General features: G+C 32.7%; 1 protein-coding gene across 1 annotated transcript; it reads left to right on the forward strand.

The window, feature by feature from the left end:
- The first annotated feature begins 4,983 nt into the window (after positions 1-4,983).
- On the forward strand, positions 4,984-18,347 carry LOC132732084 (uncharacterized). The gene is made up of 4 exons (XM_060718431.1): positions 4,984-5,610; positions 6,412-6,570; positions 6,740-7,118; positions 15,309-18,347. The coding sequence occupies exons 1-4, from the start codon at positions 5,044-5,046 to the stop codon at positions 17,720-17,722; spliced, it is 3,519 nt and encodes a 1,172-aa protein (XP_060574414.1). The 5' UTR covers positions 4,984-5,043; the 3' UTR covers positions 17,723-18,347.
- Positions 18,348-19,095: the final 748 nt, after the last annotated feature.

Below are 19,095 nucleotides of genomic sequence, written 5' to 3' on the forward strand. Positions count from 1 at the left end.
GAGAGTTTACTTACTCTATGTGCATTGTCTGATAAAATTCTTATGATATGTTGACTATTTTTTTTTTAATTTGAAGGCTTTCCTGTGATATGGAAGGTAAATGACCTACGATCTTCGTTTAAAATTTCATTTTATTTACTTTCGCCTTCTTTTTCTTTTTCGTTGAAGGCAGAGATACGTTTACTTGGGGACGATACGCCGTTTTTCCTGGAATGGTGAAAATGTATTAATATATTGCACGTTCCATATAAACCGCAACACATCTGCGGTTGTTTCCCACCTCAAAAGGTATCACTTTCTTATTTAGAGTTCTGCTGAAGCCAATACAAGGGGGTGTGGACGGTACTTAGCACTGACACAAGTACTGTTTATGAATAGGCTTTGTAATTTTGTTGTGATTAATGCTTCCGAGGGATCACTTTGTTTCCAGATTTTTACACTTCACAACAGCAGGTGTCAAGTGCTGTGTGGCAGCTGTACAAAGTTGCCCCGTACTTCACTTCAGTGTTGATATATTTTTCTGGTCCTTCGGGATCATTGATGCCAGAACTATCAAGTGTTGAGAATTGAGTACCGCTCAAACCGGTGCTAGGGGGCGTGAGGGATGTTGCACATTTTCATTATCCCTCATGTACAGACTCAATCAAACCGAGTCTGCAATTCTCTTGTAATTTTGTTGTGATTATGCTTCCGAGGGATCCCTTTGTTTTCAGATTTTTATTTATGAAACTGAGCCTGCAACATTTTCAATTAAGCCGTCTTGGGCGTTCTTTAGGGATTCCGTTTTTTTTATTTAATAATAGTACAACATGTACATACTTTCTTTTATTTTATCATAGTTGAAAAAAGACAAAGTATGGTTGCTATCTTTAACGTATATTTCACATTTCAATATGGACAATACAATGGCTTTATTCAATACTTTTCGGTAAATGTATAGCTTTTATATGAGCGACTGCTGTACCATTCTATCAAAGTCTAAGTAAACTCTTCATAAAATTAGTGGCGGTTCCTTTACAAAGAAATTAATAGGTGGAGCGAATTATTATAGAATATTTAGAGTGGGAATTAGTATTAAGTTTCGTAATCAAGGATAGTAATATCAAATTGTAGATAAATTATTACAATTTCTGCCTCTGCTTAGTTTCGTCTCTGCCACGTCAATAATGAACATTACATAGAAATAAATATTGACTTTATTAATTTTGAAGACAAGTTTTTGATTGTCTTTTAGAATTTCTTTTGTTCTTTACCATCTCAGTCGTTGCTATTAAAGTTAGTTAGTTATTAAGTTTGTTTTATTTCGGCCGAAGAAGCAATTAAAATCGTGACAAGGTTTAGCATAATCATTTTACATAAACAGTAAAAATATCAGCGGAACAACATATAAAAATGTTACCATTATTGCGAGGAACTCCAATTGCATAAGTGTCAATAACCCTTCTGTAGTTATGATGTTATAATCGGATAAAAAAATTAATTCTTATTCTGCGAAATTTTGAATGCGTTGTTACCCCGGTCTCTCGAACAGTCAAAAACTAATCTGAAAGATATTATAAGTTGTTTCATTTATGCTGCCATTGTACATACATCATATTAGATATAAAGAATTGATATTACAAGTATAAAGTCCGTGTTAATGTGATTAGGAAATAAGATAAACTGCTTAATCCAGTTAACCTGTTAAATACATTATATGATGGTAATATGCTTATCATTAGTAACGCTTTAAATCTCACGATCCCTCCGATAATATGTTTTTGGGGATGCAAATTGAGTAAAAATTGATTTCTATAGATAACATTCATACCAATAGACCGTAGTGTATTGAATAACCGCAGTTCTCAAAGTGTGGTTTACATACACAAAAATAGACATATCATGTCCTTCAATTTAAAACAAAATAAGTCACAATAACGTGTTTATGAAAACTTTGAAATTAAGACATTTCTGTATTGTAAACAATTTTACAGTTACATTTTATATAAATATATACCTCGTCATTTGAACATCATATCGTTTTTATTTGCTCAAATTAAATAGCCGACTTGTTACCATATTGTTACAATAATTATTTGCTGAAAAGCAAAGCAAAATGAAGATATCTACATAGATGTGTTCAATTATTAGTGATATCTATAAACCGAGTATGAATAACGACAAATAGCCTGACAATGGACATTGATTTGTAACAGAAAACAAAATGAGTAAAACATTTAAACTTGATGACTAAAGACATCTATTGCTCAATGCCTAATCGCTCGAAATGAAAAAAAAAAACTTTATATTTATATTCTTGTAGTTAGGCAAAACAGAAAAATAATATATGTCGTGACGTAATTAATAAGTAGAAATGTCCTGACGCGTTTAAAATTCATTGGCGTACAGTACATCAACACATGGGACAGTAAAAATGAAAATTAAAAGTGAAGGTTAATACGCGTGTGTAGAACCTGTATTACAATTTAAATTATGCAGACATTAAATATACACTAAATTTATTTATTCACTCGATCTGTATGTCCAACTTTGAAACCACTTTATTCATAAAAAACTACTTGTAGCGAAGCAAAACAGAAATATGATATCTGTACTGACGTGTTTATTCGTGTTATTTCTATAAATGAAGTTTAAATATTAAATAAGTTTTCATCAGATCGACTGCTGGTGAAACGGTGAAATTATATAAATGTATAAAACTTTGTTTTGTACCAAGTAGTAAACAGATGAAGCAAATAAACAAAGTGATATTGCAAATCAATTTTGAATTGATCAATGTCTCATTAACTCCTATTATATACTCGACTTCACAATTATAATAGTTACAGAGTACTACTTGTAGTTAAGCAAAACAGAAATATGACATCTTCATTGATTGACGTGTTGGTTTGTATGGCTTATCTGTAAATAAAGAAATCCACACGTGTGTATAGCATATAACAATGACTCAAAGGACAGTCAAAATGATATTTAAACCAGAAGCAATAGGATCTGACCATAGGTGCAGGGTGCGTAGCTGGGTATATAACTACTAACCCTTGCCTAATGCCCCTCTACAACTGAATAAAATATAAATATGAATGATATTACCAACAGACTATAGTTAAATACAAAATCAGTACATGTACTTGTTATTGCAATATGTTTTATCACATTCGTATAAACATGTATATTAATAGATCAATGAAATCTGTAACTTGCTGAAAGTTTATAAACGCCTCACAATTATAGTCCGGACATATTTCTGTTTGCTCATCATGCAACAATACATTGAATGGAGTGTTGTTTAAACAATTTAACGTAGAAAACATTGAACTAATAATCTAGACATTTTTTTCTGTAATCGAAATGTAATTTAATCTATAGCAATATAAAGAAGAACTACTGAAGCGACAGTTACACTCAAATCTTTGTACCATTTCAACTATTACAACAAACACAAAATCCACGGTAAGTTCGTTATATTGCTTCACGCGTTTTTTTTGTTTTTTTTTTTTTTTCAAATGATCAAAAATGATTTAATTGCGAGGTAATGTTATTGCGCTCTAGAAGTTGAAATGCTGAATTGCGCCTGGTATTCTTGCTCTTCCTGTATAATATGCTAGGTCAATAGGTAAGTAGCATACATAGGTCTGGTCTGCTCTTATTCAGCCAGTATAGCGTAGACTTGATAGTTTAAGTAGCATTTTATGGCTTGTTATTTACAAACTATAGACTATATACAAGAACTTATCTTCAACGAATTTGTCAGTATTTCAATAAGAAATAAAATGTCTGTTTAAATATTTCATTTAAATTTCACTATCAAGTATACATAAATGTATAATTTCATTTAAATATCATGAAATAAACAAATGAGTATGATTTCTTTGAAAACAATACACATACAAAATTGTCCTACAGTCGAGCTTGGGAAAGCTTTAATTCATAAACAGGTTTTACGAAAATCATTTAAACTTGAAAATTATATCTCCTAAGTGATTATTGTTTACAATATCGTTTTTCCAATCTTATTCAATATAAAGTTAATACCTTTCCCTTCGAAAAATAAATAGATAGATCAATTAGAAAAATTAAGATGTTAATAAATGTCAATTGGAGGGGAATTTTACACTTTAAAAAGTAAAAATTTTGTATTACTTGTTTTTCAGCATATTAATATTTTTCATTTCAAAGAATACAATGTGATCAATGTTATGTTGAATTCAAAGTAGATCTAATAAACATGTCACCATATAACAGTTTTACCGCACCTTATTATTTCTGCATGCTCGAAATACGGATAACAGATATGACTTTAGATCAGATTATAAGATTTATCTTGTTTTTTTGGTTTTTTTTTTATTGAGAAACAACTTTGCTTGCAAACTCAAAGATAAGTATTGTTGACACAGTGTGGAAAACAAGTGTTTCATCAACCAAATTTTTTAACTTAAAGGAGGTTTGATTGTTCGGCGGTGGCAAAATAAAATGATATCGATGTCTGATTATTTTGAGAATTATATAAAGTTAGATAACACAGTATTCATTAAACACTCATAAAAAATAGTAACCCAACTATGACATGTGCTTGATGTGTAACAATTGTGTAGCTACATAATACAAGGATTTTTTAACTATGATAATTATAGCAAGCTCTGAACATTTCAATATACCATTTGTTATCATATATTTGAAATTAAAGTTCAACTTGTCTGAATCTAATTATGTATAATTTCACAATTGAAAATCTGCATTTTAATTTTTTTAAGATGAAAAAGGCAGAGAAAAGAAGCAAGCAGTGCCATATTAAAGTTTATAAAAGCTATTTTTGGATTTATTTAGAACTAAGTACATGAGGTATATTTAAAACCTAGCGAAGCCTTTCTTTATCGACATATATATAGTAAATTGTTTTGCAAAAGTTAATAAACCGTCTGGAAAAGTTATAATAAACATGTACTTACGGACTTTACAAGTTTACATATTCTTTTTCAGGTTTGGCTCTGAGCTTTCAAGATGCGCCAATGTATATGATGCTTTAAAGACAAAAGCTTGAAAATAATGGCTTCATATAGCCCTAAACTGATAGACAAAAAATACAATAACTGGGTTAAAGCTCAGTTAGCTGTGTTGTTTACTAAAGAAGGAGTTGAACCTTTTGTTTGCAATGAAATCAAACAGTTTCAATTGAAATGTTTACATGATATATGCTATTTAAATGGATTACCTAGTGGGACTTCTTGTTCAATTTGTTGTACAGAAAATCTTGTAAAGTGTCCTACAAATAGAATATGTTATGTTTGGCGTGGGAAATGTACGTATCATCGAAATGTCACAACACGGTACAATTCCTCTGGCTGTCCTAGCAAGATATGTCATAACTTCAAAACTGAAGTACAGAATGCACATAGATACAACGGTCCGTCGTACAAAAACAGTGATGCTACCCAGTGGTGCAGTAATTTCTGGGAAGTTGCAAAATGCTTCATGCCCCCAGATGGGTATAAAGAAAAGGCATCTGCATCAGAAACAGACTTCAATGGTATCATTAGCGTTATCCTTAATCACAAAGACTTCCAGGGTAAAGTACATGAAAACCTCGGTAATAAACTAAATAAGTTTGAAGAGGTAAACAATATTTCGATACTATTCAAAAATATTAAGACTTTTGTTTAGTACTTTGTAATGAAACAAAAACAAAAATAAATAAAATAGGTTTATGATCAATCTAAGGAATTGAACACTACGGTATGCTATAATAAATTGAGATTTTACCATGCTTTGTGGAAAAATAGACAAGTAAAGAATGATTGTGTAATATTATTTAACAGTATGCTAGTTTACAGCATATTTCATAACTAACGTACTGAGCATAAAGCTAAATATTTGCTGCAAATATTATAGTCTGAATTTTGAAACGATTGTTTCTAAAATGCCTGTATGACAGAAATATTAAATTTCCTTAAAAGCAACTGGTGATTATACGAAATCATTGCTACATAGTTAAAGCTACATGCCTCAAGATAAGCCAAACATATTTTTCAATAATAACAACATGTTATGTGGGATAAATAACTGATTTTGTAGTATTTAATACCACATATCTGCTGCGTGACTAACGCATTTTTCAAAATTATAATGTCAAATAGCAAGAATATGGAGGCATGCAGCTTAAAATATCTACTTTAGATATCGGCATTCTATTTTTTCCGGCACATTTGATTCATTCTGTTTACGAACAATATTCATGTGTGTAAAATAACAGAGATATTTAATATACATCTCTTTTAAAAATCAACCTTTTCATTAAGAATACAGTATAATTTTATTGTAAATAAATATCATAGAAATATTTTATTAGATAAAGCTTTATACCCTATAGATGTTCTTGATGAAATAAGGTAAGAAACGATATTCTATTTCGATCAGGCAAGAGAAATTGGAAGACATGTTCGACATTCATCAAAACTTGAAATAGACGATTCAGATCTTCAGAAATACTTCAAATTATTACAGCAACTACTATCTGACACCATGTATTTATCTACAGACACACATGCGCAGAATGCTAAAAAGAAACTGATACAGGTGATTAAACTATTTTAACATTTAAATACGTTAAACATTTCGTAGTATGACTAGAACACAGTTTTTCGTGTGATTAAATAATCTTTATTGATTTTTTTTTAATAAATCATTTTAAAAGTTAAATTCTGATTGATTCATATTGTATAGTGTATGGTCCTTATTATTACAGTTAGAAAATGACACACTTGTCATTGGTAAAAATGATATAAGGAAAGTACTAGAAGATGTGGCAACAGTGCTTCAAGACAAGATGCAGGCTGGATTAGATGATCAATATGACAGAATTAAACTAGATATGATAAAAAGAAAACAAGAAGATCTTATATCTCTTGAGTCTAAAACTGCCGAGGGAATGATACAGCTTCAAGGTATGACTGATGCTTCCGTGAAAAGATTAAATGACGAAAGGGACAAAGAAATTTTTACAATTTGTGATCAAGGTGATAAAAAACGAAAAATCCTGGCAGAATTAGGAGGGACGTTAGGAAAAAAACTGAAAACAGCAAGTATAGTCGAGAAAGAAGAACAATATATTGATTCTAAACAAAGTAAGTGGTAAATAATATTCTAAAATTGTTTATCAAATGACATAAAGATTTCCATGTGATAGACTGATAGTACTATATTTACGAATTTTTAGGTTTGCACCACATGATGTTCTAAATTCATTCATTCATAATTCCCGAGTCCAAAAATCTGTATCAAGTGCATGTTGTTCTACATCTAGTCTAGCTTTTATATTCAAAGTCTTTATCGAAGCAATATCAAATCCATGTACACCTTCTAGCCTTGTTTTTATTTTCCTAGTCCAATGTGTCCATATCAAAAGCATACCGCACTCGAAGTGACTGTATCTGTAATACACAGTTTTGTAATACTAAAACACCAGAATAGTTGTTCCTGCATATTAGACTGGCGTTTCCTTTAGTTCTACTTATGCCGAAATTTCATTGACATGGTGGTGTCAGATGAGTGCTTGCTTTATAATGGCACGCTTACGATGACGTTATTTAAGAAATAATATATCCCAAACAGTGATTTTATTGCTCAATAACATCACTGTTTGGAGTTCGGGTGCGGGGAATTATATCACGAGGGCTACTACGCCCTCGTGATATAATGATGCGCATCCGAACGACAAACAGTGATGTTATCAAGCAATAAAATCACCGATTTGGATATATTATTTCGATTCTAACACGACATCAACAAATAAATGCTGCAGTCCACGATAATTAGCTAAATTGCGCCTGATTTGTTTCCGTACTTATTGTCAGCGCGTCATATTTTTAGTAGTTACGTCACGTGTATAATGATTACGTCACATATCTAAATATAGAACGTCAAACAGTGATTTTATAGCATAATAATACACACTTTCGGTTCTTCTATGTTCAATAGGGAAAAATGCGGCTCGTGTTAGAATTTACCGTTATAAATGAAGTTGTAATTTTATACGCTGTTGTAAGAAAATATTTATAGGTGTTATCCTATAACTTTGTTTTATTAAAGTAGAGAATTTAAAATATAATGGAATATGGTATTCAGGGGCGTAGCTAGCTATACGCACCTACGCACGTGCGTAACATTGATCCAGGAAAACGAAAACTCAAATATTTTAAAAACGGTGAGAAATATATAGGGTACAGGCGTGGGTGGTGCTGGAGTGTTTTGAGGCATGGTTCCAACATTTATAATTATAGATCTAGCTCTAATAATATCATTGATTCTAATATAAATATAGATCTTTGAAGCATTTATATTAGGTACATCTAATAAGTTTCCAATAATAATATAATGTAAAGAGTATTAATCCATAAAGAACTATATAAACCCATAATACGGTTTTTTTAAGGCGATAATGCTCGCGCGAAATACACTTCGCCCGACATACAGAGCGAGTTACTGTATGTGGCAGATAAACAGCAAAACAATTGTGGAGACCTGCAACGCCGCTCTTTGGCTGTATCGCCGATGAGGCCAATGATGCATCGCCCATCGAGCAAATAGCTAATGTCCTCAGGAAGAGATAAACTTTATAGAGTTTCATTGTTCATTAATTTAATGTGTTCGCTTAAACGTTTGCATTGGGGTTGCAAGAAAGATAAATCACACGTTCGTCGCTTGTTATAACTACGTTTTATTATGTCGAGAAAACGGGCAGAAATTATTATGCCCCCAGAAATGAATATATTATTACTTCTTTAAAAAGGAGAAACATGATCCGAGATCAACTTTTAAAGCTTGCAACGCCCTCCAAATGATAGCAAAAACTAATTTTGAATAAAATCAAACCTGAGAAAAAGTGTCAACTAAAATTTTAGGAAAGGGTGTAACAGTAAAAGATTCAAAATTCTAGTAAAACTTTTACAATGTTATGTTGCTAATTAAGTTGACAATTTTTCAGTATTATAAAATAAATTTAATTGCGTTACGGAACGCAGTAAGGGGGCTATTTTTGCATTATTTTTGACCTCTTTCATGTAATTTTTACAAGGTTGAAGTGGGCTTGATAATTTGTCTAAATTGATTTTATTTTGGGTAACTTTACAATATTAAACCGTTAAATTTACATTTTCAAATTTTTCATGAAAATAAGCATGAAAATCTGGAGGTGTGCTGAGGGTTTTAAAACATTTAATAAGGTTTCAAAGCTTTGTTTACAAAAAATGCTTTTAACGTGAAGAAAGTAGCGCTTAATGTGAAATTATTTGTCATAAAAGTAGCAAAATGTAAACGAAAAAGTAGTATCTTGACTTCCATACAAAAACACTAAATCCCTTTAACTGTATTAATCGCCAAAAATGCAACAAGAAGAAAAATATGTACCTAAAATAACAGTAAAAACGTTTTTCATGTGTTTGTTATTGTTGTTTTCTTTTTCAGTGACCCTCCTAAGGTATAACCTCAAAGGCCCAGTATGCCTCAGAATTATTTTATTTTTTATGTCTCAAAGGCATTTTTTTACTTTTATCAGTTTACTTATTGGCAATTATATAATCCCACACAAATATATCTGAAAAATTGCATTCGTGTGTGATCATTATTAAAATTGCATTTTGAACTCTTTGAAAAAGAAAATTGTGCTGGCGATATAACTTTTTATTTAACTGTATTTATTTATACAAATCTGAATGCGATTTGTTGTGTAATAAAAAGGAAACTGACTTTAGTTGGCATTACTTAAAAAAATTCTTAAATTCTCGTCAAAGGTTTGTAACTTATTCTTTAATCGTTTTACATAATATTTTACATCAATGACAACTCATGTGAGATCTGGACTATACATGTATATATCATAGACTCTGTAATAATAAAATATTTTTTTATGCGATTTATTGTAATGGCATTATGTATGTCACCTCTCTTATAAATTAGAAGAAAAAAATAAAAAAAAAATAACCAAAATTTATTGTAAATATATATAAAAATGAGTATGCTAGATATCATACTGAAGAAATTTGCAATATTTTCACAAATGCGAAGCACACTTATCAGTGTGATATATAGCATATTAGCTCAAAAAAGAAATCAAGTTTTCTTGCTGTGTGCCGTATAAGTAAATGACAGCCATGAACGACCGTTTTCATCAACAGAGATGATACCAAAAGTCCGACTGCTACGCGAACATTGAGCAGACAAAAGTTATTTAAGATAATAATTATTGCTTCGTAAAAAGTAATAACATTTTTAGATTTTAGTTAGTAAACGATATTTTCAATGAGAAAAAAAATCTAAAAACGACGAGAACACATTAATTTCTGTAAATCTATAACACGGTGCGAAATATCACTGTTGCAGGCTCCATCCACTATAGAATCTGTGCTGTAAGATACATGTATACCGACAGAGCTTCTTCCAAATGTAAACAAGTATCTGCATTTTCCTTCAAGCAATGCAAGTGCTGAACGTTCCTTTATCAGCTTGAAAAGGCTAAAGACTTTCTAGCGCCTCAACGATGAGCACTGGTCACCTCTCTGGCTTAGGACTTTTGCAGATTCCATAGGTGCTTGCTCTAGGCTGACGTTGTTGTAGATAAATTTGTGTTGTTGTTGTAGATTAAATTTGTGTTTGTCACTTTTTTGTCACTTTTATTTGCTGGCTAGTAAAAGCGTACACGTCATTTGTTTTGCGTCTGTTTATACAATGTATGACCTTATATAACGTTTATCAAATACCTTAAAATATTATTATACGATCTATCAATTATATCTAAGACGTTCTCTAAATCACGTCACATATTAACACAAATTTAAGTCATATCATTACATAAAAAGTTAAATTAATGCCAATATTAAATTCCTTCTGACTTCATATGGATTTGTAATTTTATGGACCTCAAATGGGCATGAAAATGCATAATTTTTACATCTCTAAATGGTGAAAATCAGTCCGCTTCCGGGGGCTTCGCCCCCTGGACCCCTACCAGGGCTCTGCCCTGCAAGGGGGCCTAAAGCGGCCCCCTTAACCCCCTGCCTGAGAGTGCGTAATATCGATTCGGCCTAGCTACGCCCCTGGTATTTCTTTAAATGAATTAAGTCATGAATGTGAAATTATTTCGTGTTGCCCGTTGTCGACCGGTTTAAGGTCGTTGACTTTCATGCACTTGGTCCTCACAGCTTTCGAATTGCAAATAACTGGATTCTTTCAAGCATTTTTTTGCAGCATTCTATGGGACGTCTTTGGGTGGTTCTATTCAGGTATTCCATTTGAACCCGAAACAAAAGGATACCTTCTCTTAACAGTAAGCTTGACATCAACACAATGACATTGAATAAAAAAAAACAACCGAAAAGAAGGGAGTAATATTGAAGATGGAGGCACATAAATTCACATTTATTGTTATAATTTGCATGTGTGTGGATGAGTATTTTGTCACTATCAAAGACTGTTTAATAAAAAAAATTATTATACTAATAAAATATGTTATCTAATAAAAGTATTTGTACAATGCTTTAGCTTTTTAACCAATGTACATTATAACTTATGCTCTGCATCTACACCTTTGAATAGAACTAATTTTAATGAAATGCATCATATCAATAATGCATCAGATGTAAATTTATGCACTGTAAACTGATATAAAACGGCATAATGAAAACCATCTACAAAGTGATGAAATCCTGCAGCTTCACTGGGCCATCCTTAAAAAATATGTTTGTTTGCAGTAACGCGACCGACTCACGAAATTTGCCCGACTCAAACTTTTTTTTGTATGGTCTGGAGAATTATTTTTTTTTGTCGCGGGAAAAATTATGCCTTCTGTGCTTACTTTTCGCTCTTTTTAAAGACAGGGCTCGCGCTGACAGGAGCCAACAAGCAAATTGGCTCCAAAATTATTAAATTGGCTCAGGAAAATCACAATTTAGCTCAAACTTACGAAAAGTATGACTTTTGAAATTTCCAGTCTCAATTTAGCATTTGCAAAATCTGGTTTTCCATCCTTAACTTCCGTTTTGCCGATTCTTATCTCAAAACACAGCGACACAGTCTACTTTTTGCGGGTCATTATATTTGTAACTTCCCTTCCGAATGAAATTACCCATATGAACAGTAGGCCTAACACAGTCTATAACACACTGACCTCGCGGTTTGTTTACATTTTTTATCAGCTGATAAATGACACTAATTGGTGTGAAAATACCTGGCAGATTGTTGAATATGCAATGGATAATTGGTATTGATATTCAATATGAAACAATAACAAGCGGCATCTGAAGATTATCGCTAATCAAATCAGCGGTTTGGGTATGAAATAATGACAAATTATCTTCTGCAGATGACTTGAGGTAAGTTTACAAATTATTTTTAATGTTGTTGATAATAAACAGATCAAAGTAATTATAGGAATTATGAGTTATAGAGTGATGGTTGTTGTGTGTGTGTGAGTGGGGGGGCGGGGGTATTGCCAAATAAATCTGACCTAATTATTGCTCCAAAAACATGAAATTGACAAGAAATTTATTTGACATTAGAAGCTCTACAGAGAGTTCCCGCAAAAAAAAAAGATTGACCTTAAAACCAAATTTTAGTTTTGTCTTAAGCTCTCACAGAAGCAAATGTCATATGACTGTGAAATATTAAAGAAAGATTCAGCCAAGAAGCATACAAAATAAAATGCCTTTTACACAATGTTGTTCAAGATGGCGTCACCCATCTATGTAGATGAAATTAAATCATGGAGCTTAATATAGTGTATGTATATTTGTGATTAAATGTTGTTCTTATTAAATTAGCATTCAGTTATCAATCTATAAATTGTTACCAGATGATCAAAGCATATATAATATTGTCGAGTATTTTGAAATTCCATGTCTTGTTAGGCGTACAGCTCAATAATAAAAAAATAAAATAAAAAAATCGACCTACCTACCCACCTTGGAAAGTTTGGGTCGGGTTACTGCAAACAAACATTTTTTAAGGATGGCCAATGTGAAGGTTTAACCCAGCCCCCCTCCCCCACGCCTGGGCCCTACTACGGCTTTGTTTCAAGATATATTTTGGGTTCCTAAACTGAGAATCTCAACATCAGAAAAATAAGGTTGTGTTGTGTTTGCGTGTGCGTGTATGTGCGCGCGCGCACGTACGTGTGTGTGTGTGTGTGTGTGTGTGGGTGCGTGTGTGTGTGTGTGTGTGTGTGTGTGTGTGTGTGTGTGTGTGTGTGTGTGTGTGTGTGTGTGTGTGTGTGTGTGTGTGTGTGCGCGTGTGTGTGTGTGTGTGTGTGTGTGTGTGTGCGTGCGTGTGTGTGTGTGCGTGGAATAAAATTGTCTGCCGCAACTGAAACAGATTTTGTGTGTAAAAAATGACACTTTCCTCGAGAATGCACCATTTTCACCACCGTGTTCCTGCGCACCCTCATACCTTAAAATTATGGATCCTTCCTTTGTTGATACTGTCAAGAAATAATCATTTTCTATTTATAGATATGCATGTTTGTTTCAGTAGTCTGCGCAATTTTAAATTGTTTTTCTTTTTTTTTCATTTTCTGCTTTACATTCAAATTATTTAATACCAGTGGTAACCACGGTAAGATTTTTGTTTATTGAAATTTGATTCATTTCACTTTAAATTCAATGATTTTAAGACTCATCCTTAAAGTTGGTGTATTGGATGAATTTAAAAGAAAGTGAAAATGCGGGAAATATGTTTCACTGCAGTGAAAAATACATTTTTACAGTTAAAATACTGAAAACGAAAATACACAGTTTTTTGTGGTCACTATTGAACAATTTTTTATTTAATAGTATAAAAAAATATAAATGAATATTTAAAATAATTTAAAACATCTTATCTGTAATTGTATTTGAAAGGCGTTTTCTGAAAAGAAGTAAAAGTCTAATTTATGCTTGAGTAGAAGAAGATGATATGAGTACGAGAAGGGGGTGTTACTTTGTACTTTATAAAAGCTAGAGGTGGTGGTGTTGGTAGTTTTCACTCCGGATCACGACAATAAGCCACATTGAATTCCCCAGAGCACTATTCAACCACCACATCGTTCCTTGGCAGGCTGTCAAGCAGTTTACTAGTACTAGTTGCCTTCACTTTCGCAGGGAATTGAAACTTATGTACGTGCCAGAGCAAAGGTACAGTGCGAATGACCGTAGAAAGGATTGCATGATCGAACCCGGGACGCCCGATTTATTGTTCAACGCTGTACTCCTTGAATTTCCGTATGTCAAATTTATAGCTTGCTGACATACTGTCAGCCTCGGGGCGTTCAGTATCGTACAGATCTTACTTGGTAATGGTAATGGGTTTCTTCTTGTCCCATATAATAATAAACAGCTGTGGTTTCGTCAAGAATGTAAGATAATGTGTTTCAAATTATGGAAATATTCAATAACCAATTTTAATAACAACTCAATTACATCCGGTGAAGTGATTGCCTTTTATACTTTATCTTTCTTTATTTTTGTAGTATTCTTTAATAGAAAATTGCCAAGTGTTTGCGAAAATGTAGAACAAACAAGTTATCAGTTCTCCATATTGCGTTTAAACGCTCAGTTTTAATATTTTACAGAAACAAACAAATTTAAACTCATTTTATAGTGAACACCTCACGAGCGTTGCCGAAAATCTATCGAAGATCTATATATTGTGTGCAACAGGTTAATAAAATCAATTAGTCTGAGGTTATTAGGAATAATAGCCGAGAAATTCCGATTAGGCTAAACTATAATGATGGAGATATCAGGAGAAATTACTTCCTGTTTCAAGTAAAATTTGCCCCTTCTTATTTCCCCTCCGTGATAGCGATTTGTTTACATATTTTTATTGTAAAATTTATGATTTTAAAACGGTTTAAACATGTGAAACATATATCGATCTTGATGTCTGTTCATGCAATGAACTATTGTTGAAATATTTTCTTGTTCAGCTTAGGGTCCAAACCAGAATAAATAATAGTTTTGTATCAGAAATAAAATCATGTCGTATGTTTTGGAGAAGGAAAATGTTTATTTTCAACTATACTATGTATTAAATATAACAATGAAAACAATCGTTTTGTAAATTAATTTATGCAATTATTAAAACAGATTTTAGCTGCAGTTATGCATTGACAAAGTTAAACATAGCATCTGAATATTGTGCTACATAATTATATATCTACTTCTTATTCGCCGTATGAATTATCTGATCCAAACCATGCAAAATTAAAGTTATTAAACACCTCAGCATTTTATATATTATATAGAATAATTGTCACTGATTAACATTTTTTTCCGCTCTCTTTTCAGAACTTCAAGGCGACTTGATTAAATTCTACAGAAAATGGTGTAGTTCAATACCTCTCTCACCGCTTCTTGAAGAAATAGAGACACCTTTAGCTGGGTTCTACGTGATGCCAGATATGGTCGCCGTAAAACAGAAGTCCCTAACATGTCATGAAGAGGAAAGAACACCGGTAAAGTCATTGAAAGACCTGTTTTCAACCGGAAGTGCAGATCAGCAAGAAATTTATCTATTAGCTGACGCAGGCTTTGGAAAAACTGCTTTTTCAAAATATCTTGCAATCATGTGGTGTCAAGCTCATTGTCACGATGAAAACTACGACTGTTTTAAAGACGACGAGTTGAAAACGTTATTTGACTTTGAGTTCTTATTTTTGGTTTTATTAAGAGACTGTACCTCTGTTTGTGACATTGACGATATGATTGAACAGCAAATTTCTGAGAAACTTCCTTCATCAACATTACTAGACGAAGTTTTACGCAGAGAAAAATGCTTGATTGTATTGGACGGTCTTGATGAATGGACTCACCCTGATAATAGATGTAGCGAAGTTAAAGAAAAAATCCCACATCGGTACATACGTGATAATTGTGTTATCCTAACGACAACCCGACCATGGAAGCTTGGAGTGGCAAATATCAAAACAAGTCAAATAAACAAAAAAGTAGAATTGGTTGAATTAAGTGCAGATTCTACGCGGCAACTAGAAGAAAATGCTATTAGGAAAATGACCGGTGTCCATAACAATAAAGTATTGAAGAGTAAAACACAGGACTTTAATAAAATGATACGTGACCGTCGCCTAGAGCACATGCAAGTGATTCCACTTCTCCTCATGTATATAGTTTGCCTGTGGTGTAACAATATTCCTATAGGAAAATCAAAACATGAAATTTACACCAATATCATTGAATTTCTATTATCGAGAACTTCAAAGAAACACCCGGAAGTTCAACCATCTCGTGAATCGTCTACCAGTGAAATTCCAGATTACTTCAAAGGTCATGCATTTTGTAAAAGGTTTTACAGTCTTATAACATCATTAGCAGAACTAGCTTACCAAATGTTGTTTAACGACAGGAGAGAAAACACGCTTGTGTTTGATAGAACTGTTGCTGAAAAATATCTCAAATCAGACGACATAAAGTTAAGTCTTCTCTCAGGAATACTGTCAGAAAGTAGAAGTAAAACTTTAGTCACAGAAATTATCAAAGTATCGTTTTCTCACAAAACAGTGCAAGAATTCTTTGCTGCCATATTTATAAGTTCACAAAGTGACGCTCATAAAATTGTTGTAGAAAACTGTAGAAATGTTCAAGACATTCTGGATATGTCAACAATTTGTGAATTTATAAGTAAAATGAATGCTGACCGGATGTGTGCAATATCAAATGATTTGATGTCTGTGATAAATGAAGACGAGAAAACACGCGACTATAGAACTAGGACAGGTGTCGAGTACTGGTATAGTTCTCCATTGTATAACATACAGAAAATGTTCATGTCGTGTTTACAAGCAATGCCTGAAAGTGAAAATAGTCAATTATGTTTACAAGATTTCTTCATTGACGAGGACACCGGTGTGCATATTGTGCAGTTACAACGTTTATTAAAACAAAATAAAACCAACATGAAATCACTTTATATAAACACCAGAAATACTTCCAGCTGTTTACGTGAAATTATAGATTTATTCTCTCTCACAGATCTCAGTCATATACAGAAACTTTACTATTGGGGTGACGAGGAGAACGAGGCTCAGATAAGTCGGATATTGTTTCCCAGTTTACAGTCCGTTAATTTGCAGTGTGGTAAATTGACAAATGATGAAGAAAATCTAAGTGAAAACATGGCGCGATGTCAAAACTTACAATATTTATATATTAACTACTTCACGTTATCTCACAAAATACTGGAAACAATTTTCAATTTTATCTCAGGTCAAAAATCAATGAAAGAGTTAACATTGGCGTGTTTAGACTGTAAAGAACATGGCGGCCATGATTGTAAGAGATGGAACTTGGACTTGTCTCAACATTCAACTCTATCAAAGTTAGACTTGTGGCAATTACCTGGGAGTCTACAATTAAATATATCAACATCGTCGTTAGTTGATGTTACGTTGTGGGGAATCAATTTAGATGAATGTTCATTGGTACTGAAATGTGACATGTTGAATATTGAACGTGTGGAGTTGTGTAATATAGAAATGTCTGGAGGAAGTTTACAGAACTTTATTACAGTGCTTGAAAATCTGCCGCAGTCAGTGACAGTACAGATGAAAGCCATTAAACCGGAAACAGAATATGACCGTGTTAGAGAAAATATTCGGAGATCACAAACTTTTCATGTGATACAAGAAGAGGGCGGGTCTATGCAGCCATTTGAGTTCAAAACAATAAAACCAAGCAAAGAATAGACAAGAAAAAAACATTGTGAAATAAATTGAAGAAATTACTTCAATAATTTTAAATAAACAAAACAATTTAAGTATGGACATTTAGAAACAAAATGGCGGTTTTTCGAACTATATTATAGTCCTCAGTTAGGACATACATGTAATATACGTTTCCAATTAAAACATTAATTGACAATTGATTATAGATTTAAAAAAATAACTGATATAATTAATTCATTGAAGTCTTTTACAAGTTTTTTACGGATCTTAATATAAAAGTTGGACAAGGATACGGAAATATTTCACAGGTAAGAGATTTTATATTGAATGTTTAATCTTTAATTATTATTTTATTATACATGCATATGTAAGAACTGAAATAGATTATTGACAGTGAACACGATTCTTATATTTTCTTTTAATCGAATAAAATATTTGATATAAATAAATCAACATTAATTAAATATTTAACATGAATTGTTTTTATTCTGGAATAAGATTATTTTTGTAATTAAAATGAAGCATTTTATAAACATTGACTATAAACAGATACACAATACATGACACATGTTAATTAAATGGCACGTCACCACCTCTACATTAAACATAGTTTGAACCAGCGCATACATGTAATACGTTTCTCAATTTTTACTCCGGAAAGGTTATTTGTTTTTTGTTTTAGTAAGATGTTATAGTTATGTCATATATTTAAGGTACGTATTTGTAATTTTATGATAAAGTCTTTTTGAGCCGCGTCACGACAAAACAAACATAATGGGTTTGCGACAGCATGGATCCAGAGCACCATGCCCATCTGCACAGTCTGATCAGGATCCATACCGTTCGCTATCAGTTTCTCTACTTGTCATTAGGTTTGTAAGCGAACAGCATGGATCCTGATCAGACTGCGCGGATGCGCAGGCTGGTCAGGATCCATGCTGGTTGCAAACCCATTATGTTGGTTTGGTCGTGACGCGGCTCATTTATCCTCTAAATGTGAACCAAGCGTGTTCAATTACAGTTCTGGGGTCTAAATGTGGCCTCCCAGGGAAGTCAGTGAGTTTCTTTTTTTTTCTTTTTTTTGTTAATATATATAACTGTAAACATCTTTAAAAACACAAGGGATAATGCTTACACATTTGGTATGAATACCTTAACCAAGTTTATACAAGCATTGTCCTGGCGTAAAAAAGGCTGGGCTCCATGGGGGATTGGGTAATTGGTCATAGCTTTTTCCATATGAGCCGAGTCACGACAGAACCAACAAAATGGGTTTGCGACCAGCATCGATCCAGACCAGCCTGCGCATCCGCGCAGTCTGATCAGGATCCATGCTGTTCGCTTACAGCCCCTATAACAAGTAAAGAAACTGCTAGCGAACAGCAAGGATCCTG

This window comes from Ruditapes philippinarum, unplaced genomic scaffold (genome assembly GCF_026571515.1).
Source record: "Ruditapes philippinarum isolate M1 unplaced genomic scaffold, ASM2657151v2 ctg16964_1_1_1_1, whole genome shotgun sequence".
NCBI lineage: Eukaryota > Metazoa > Mollusca > Bivalvia > Venerida > Veneridae > Ruditapes > Ruditapes philippinarum.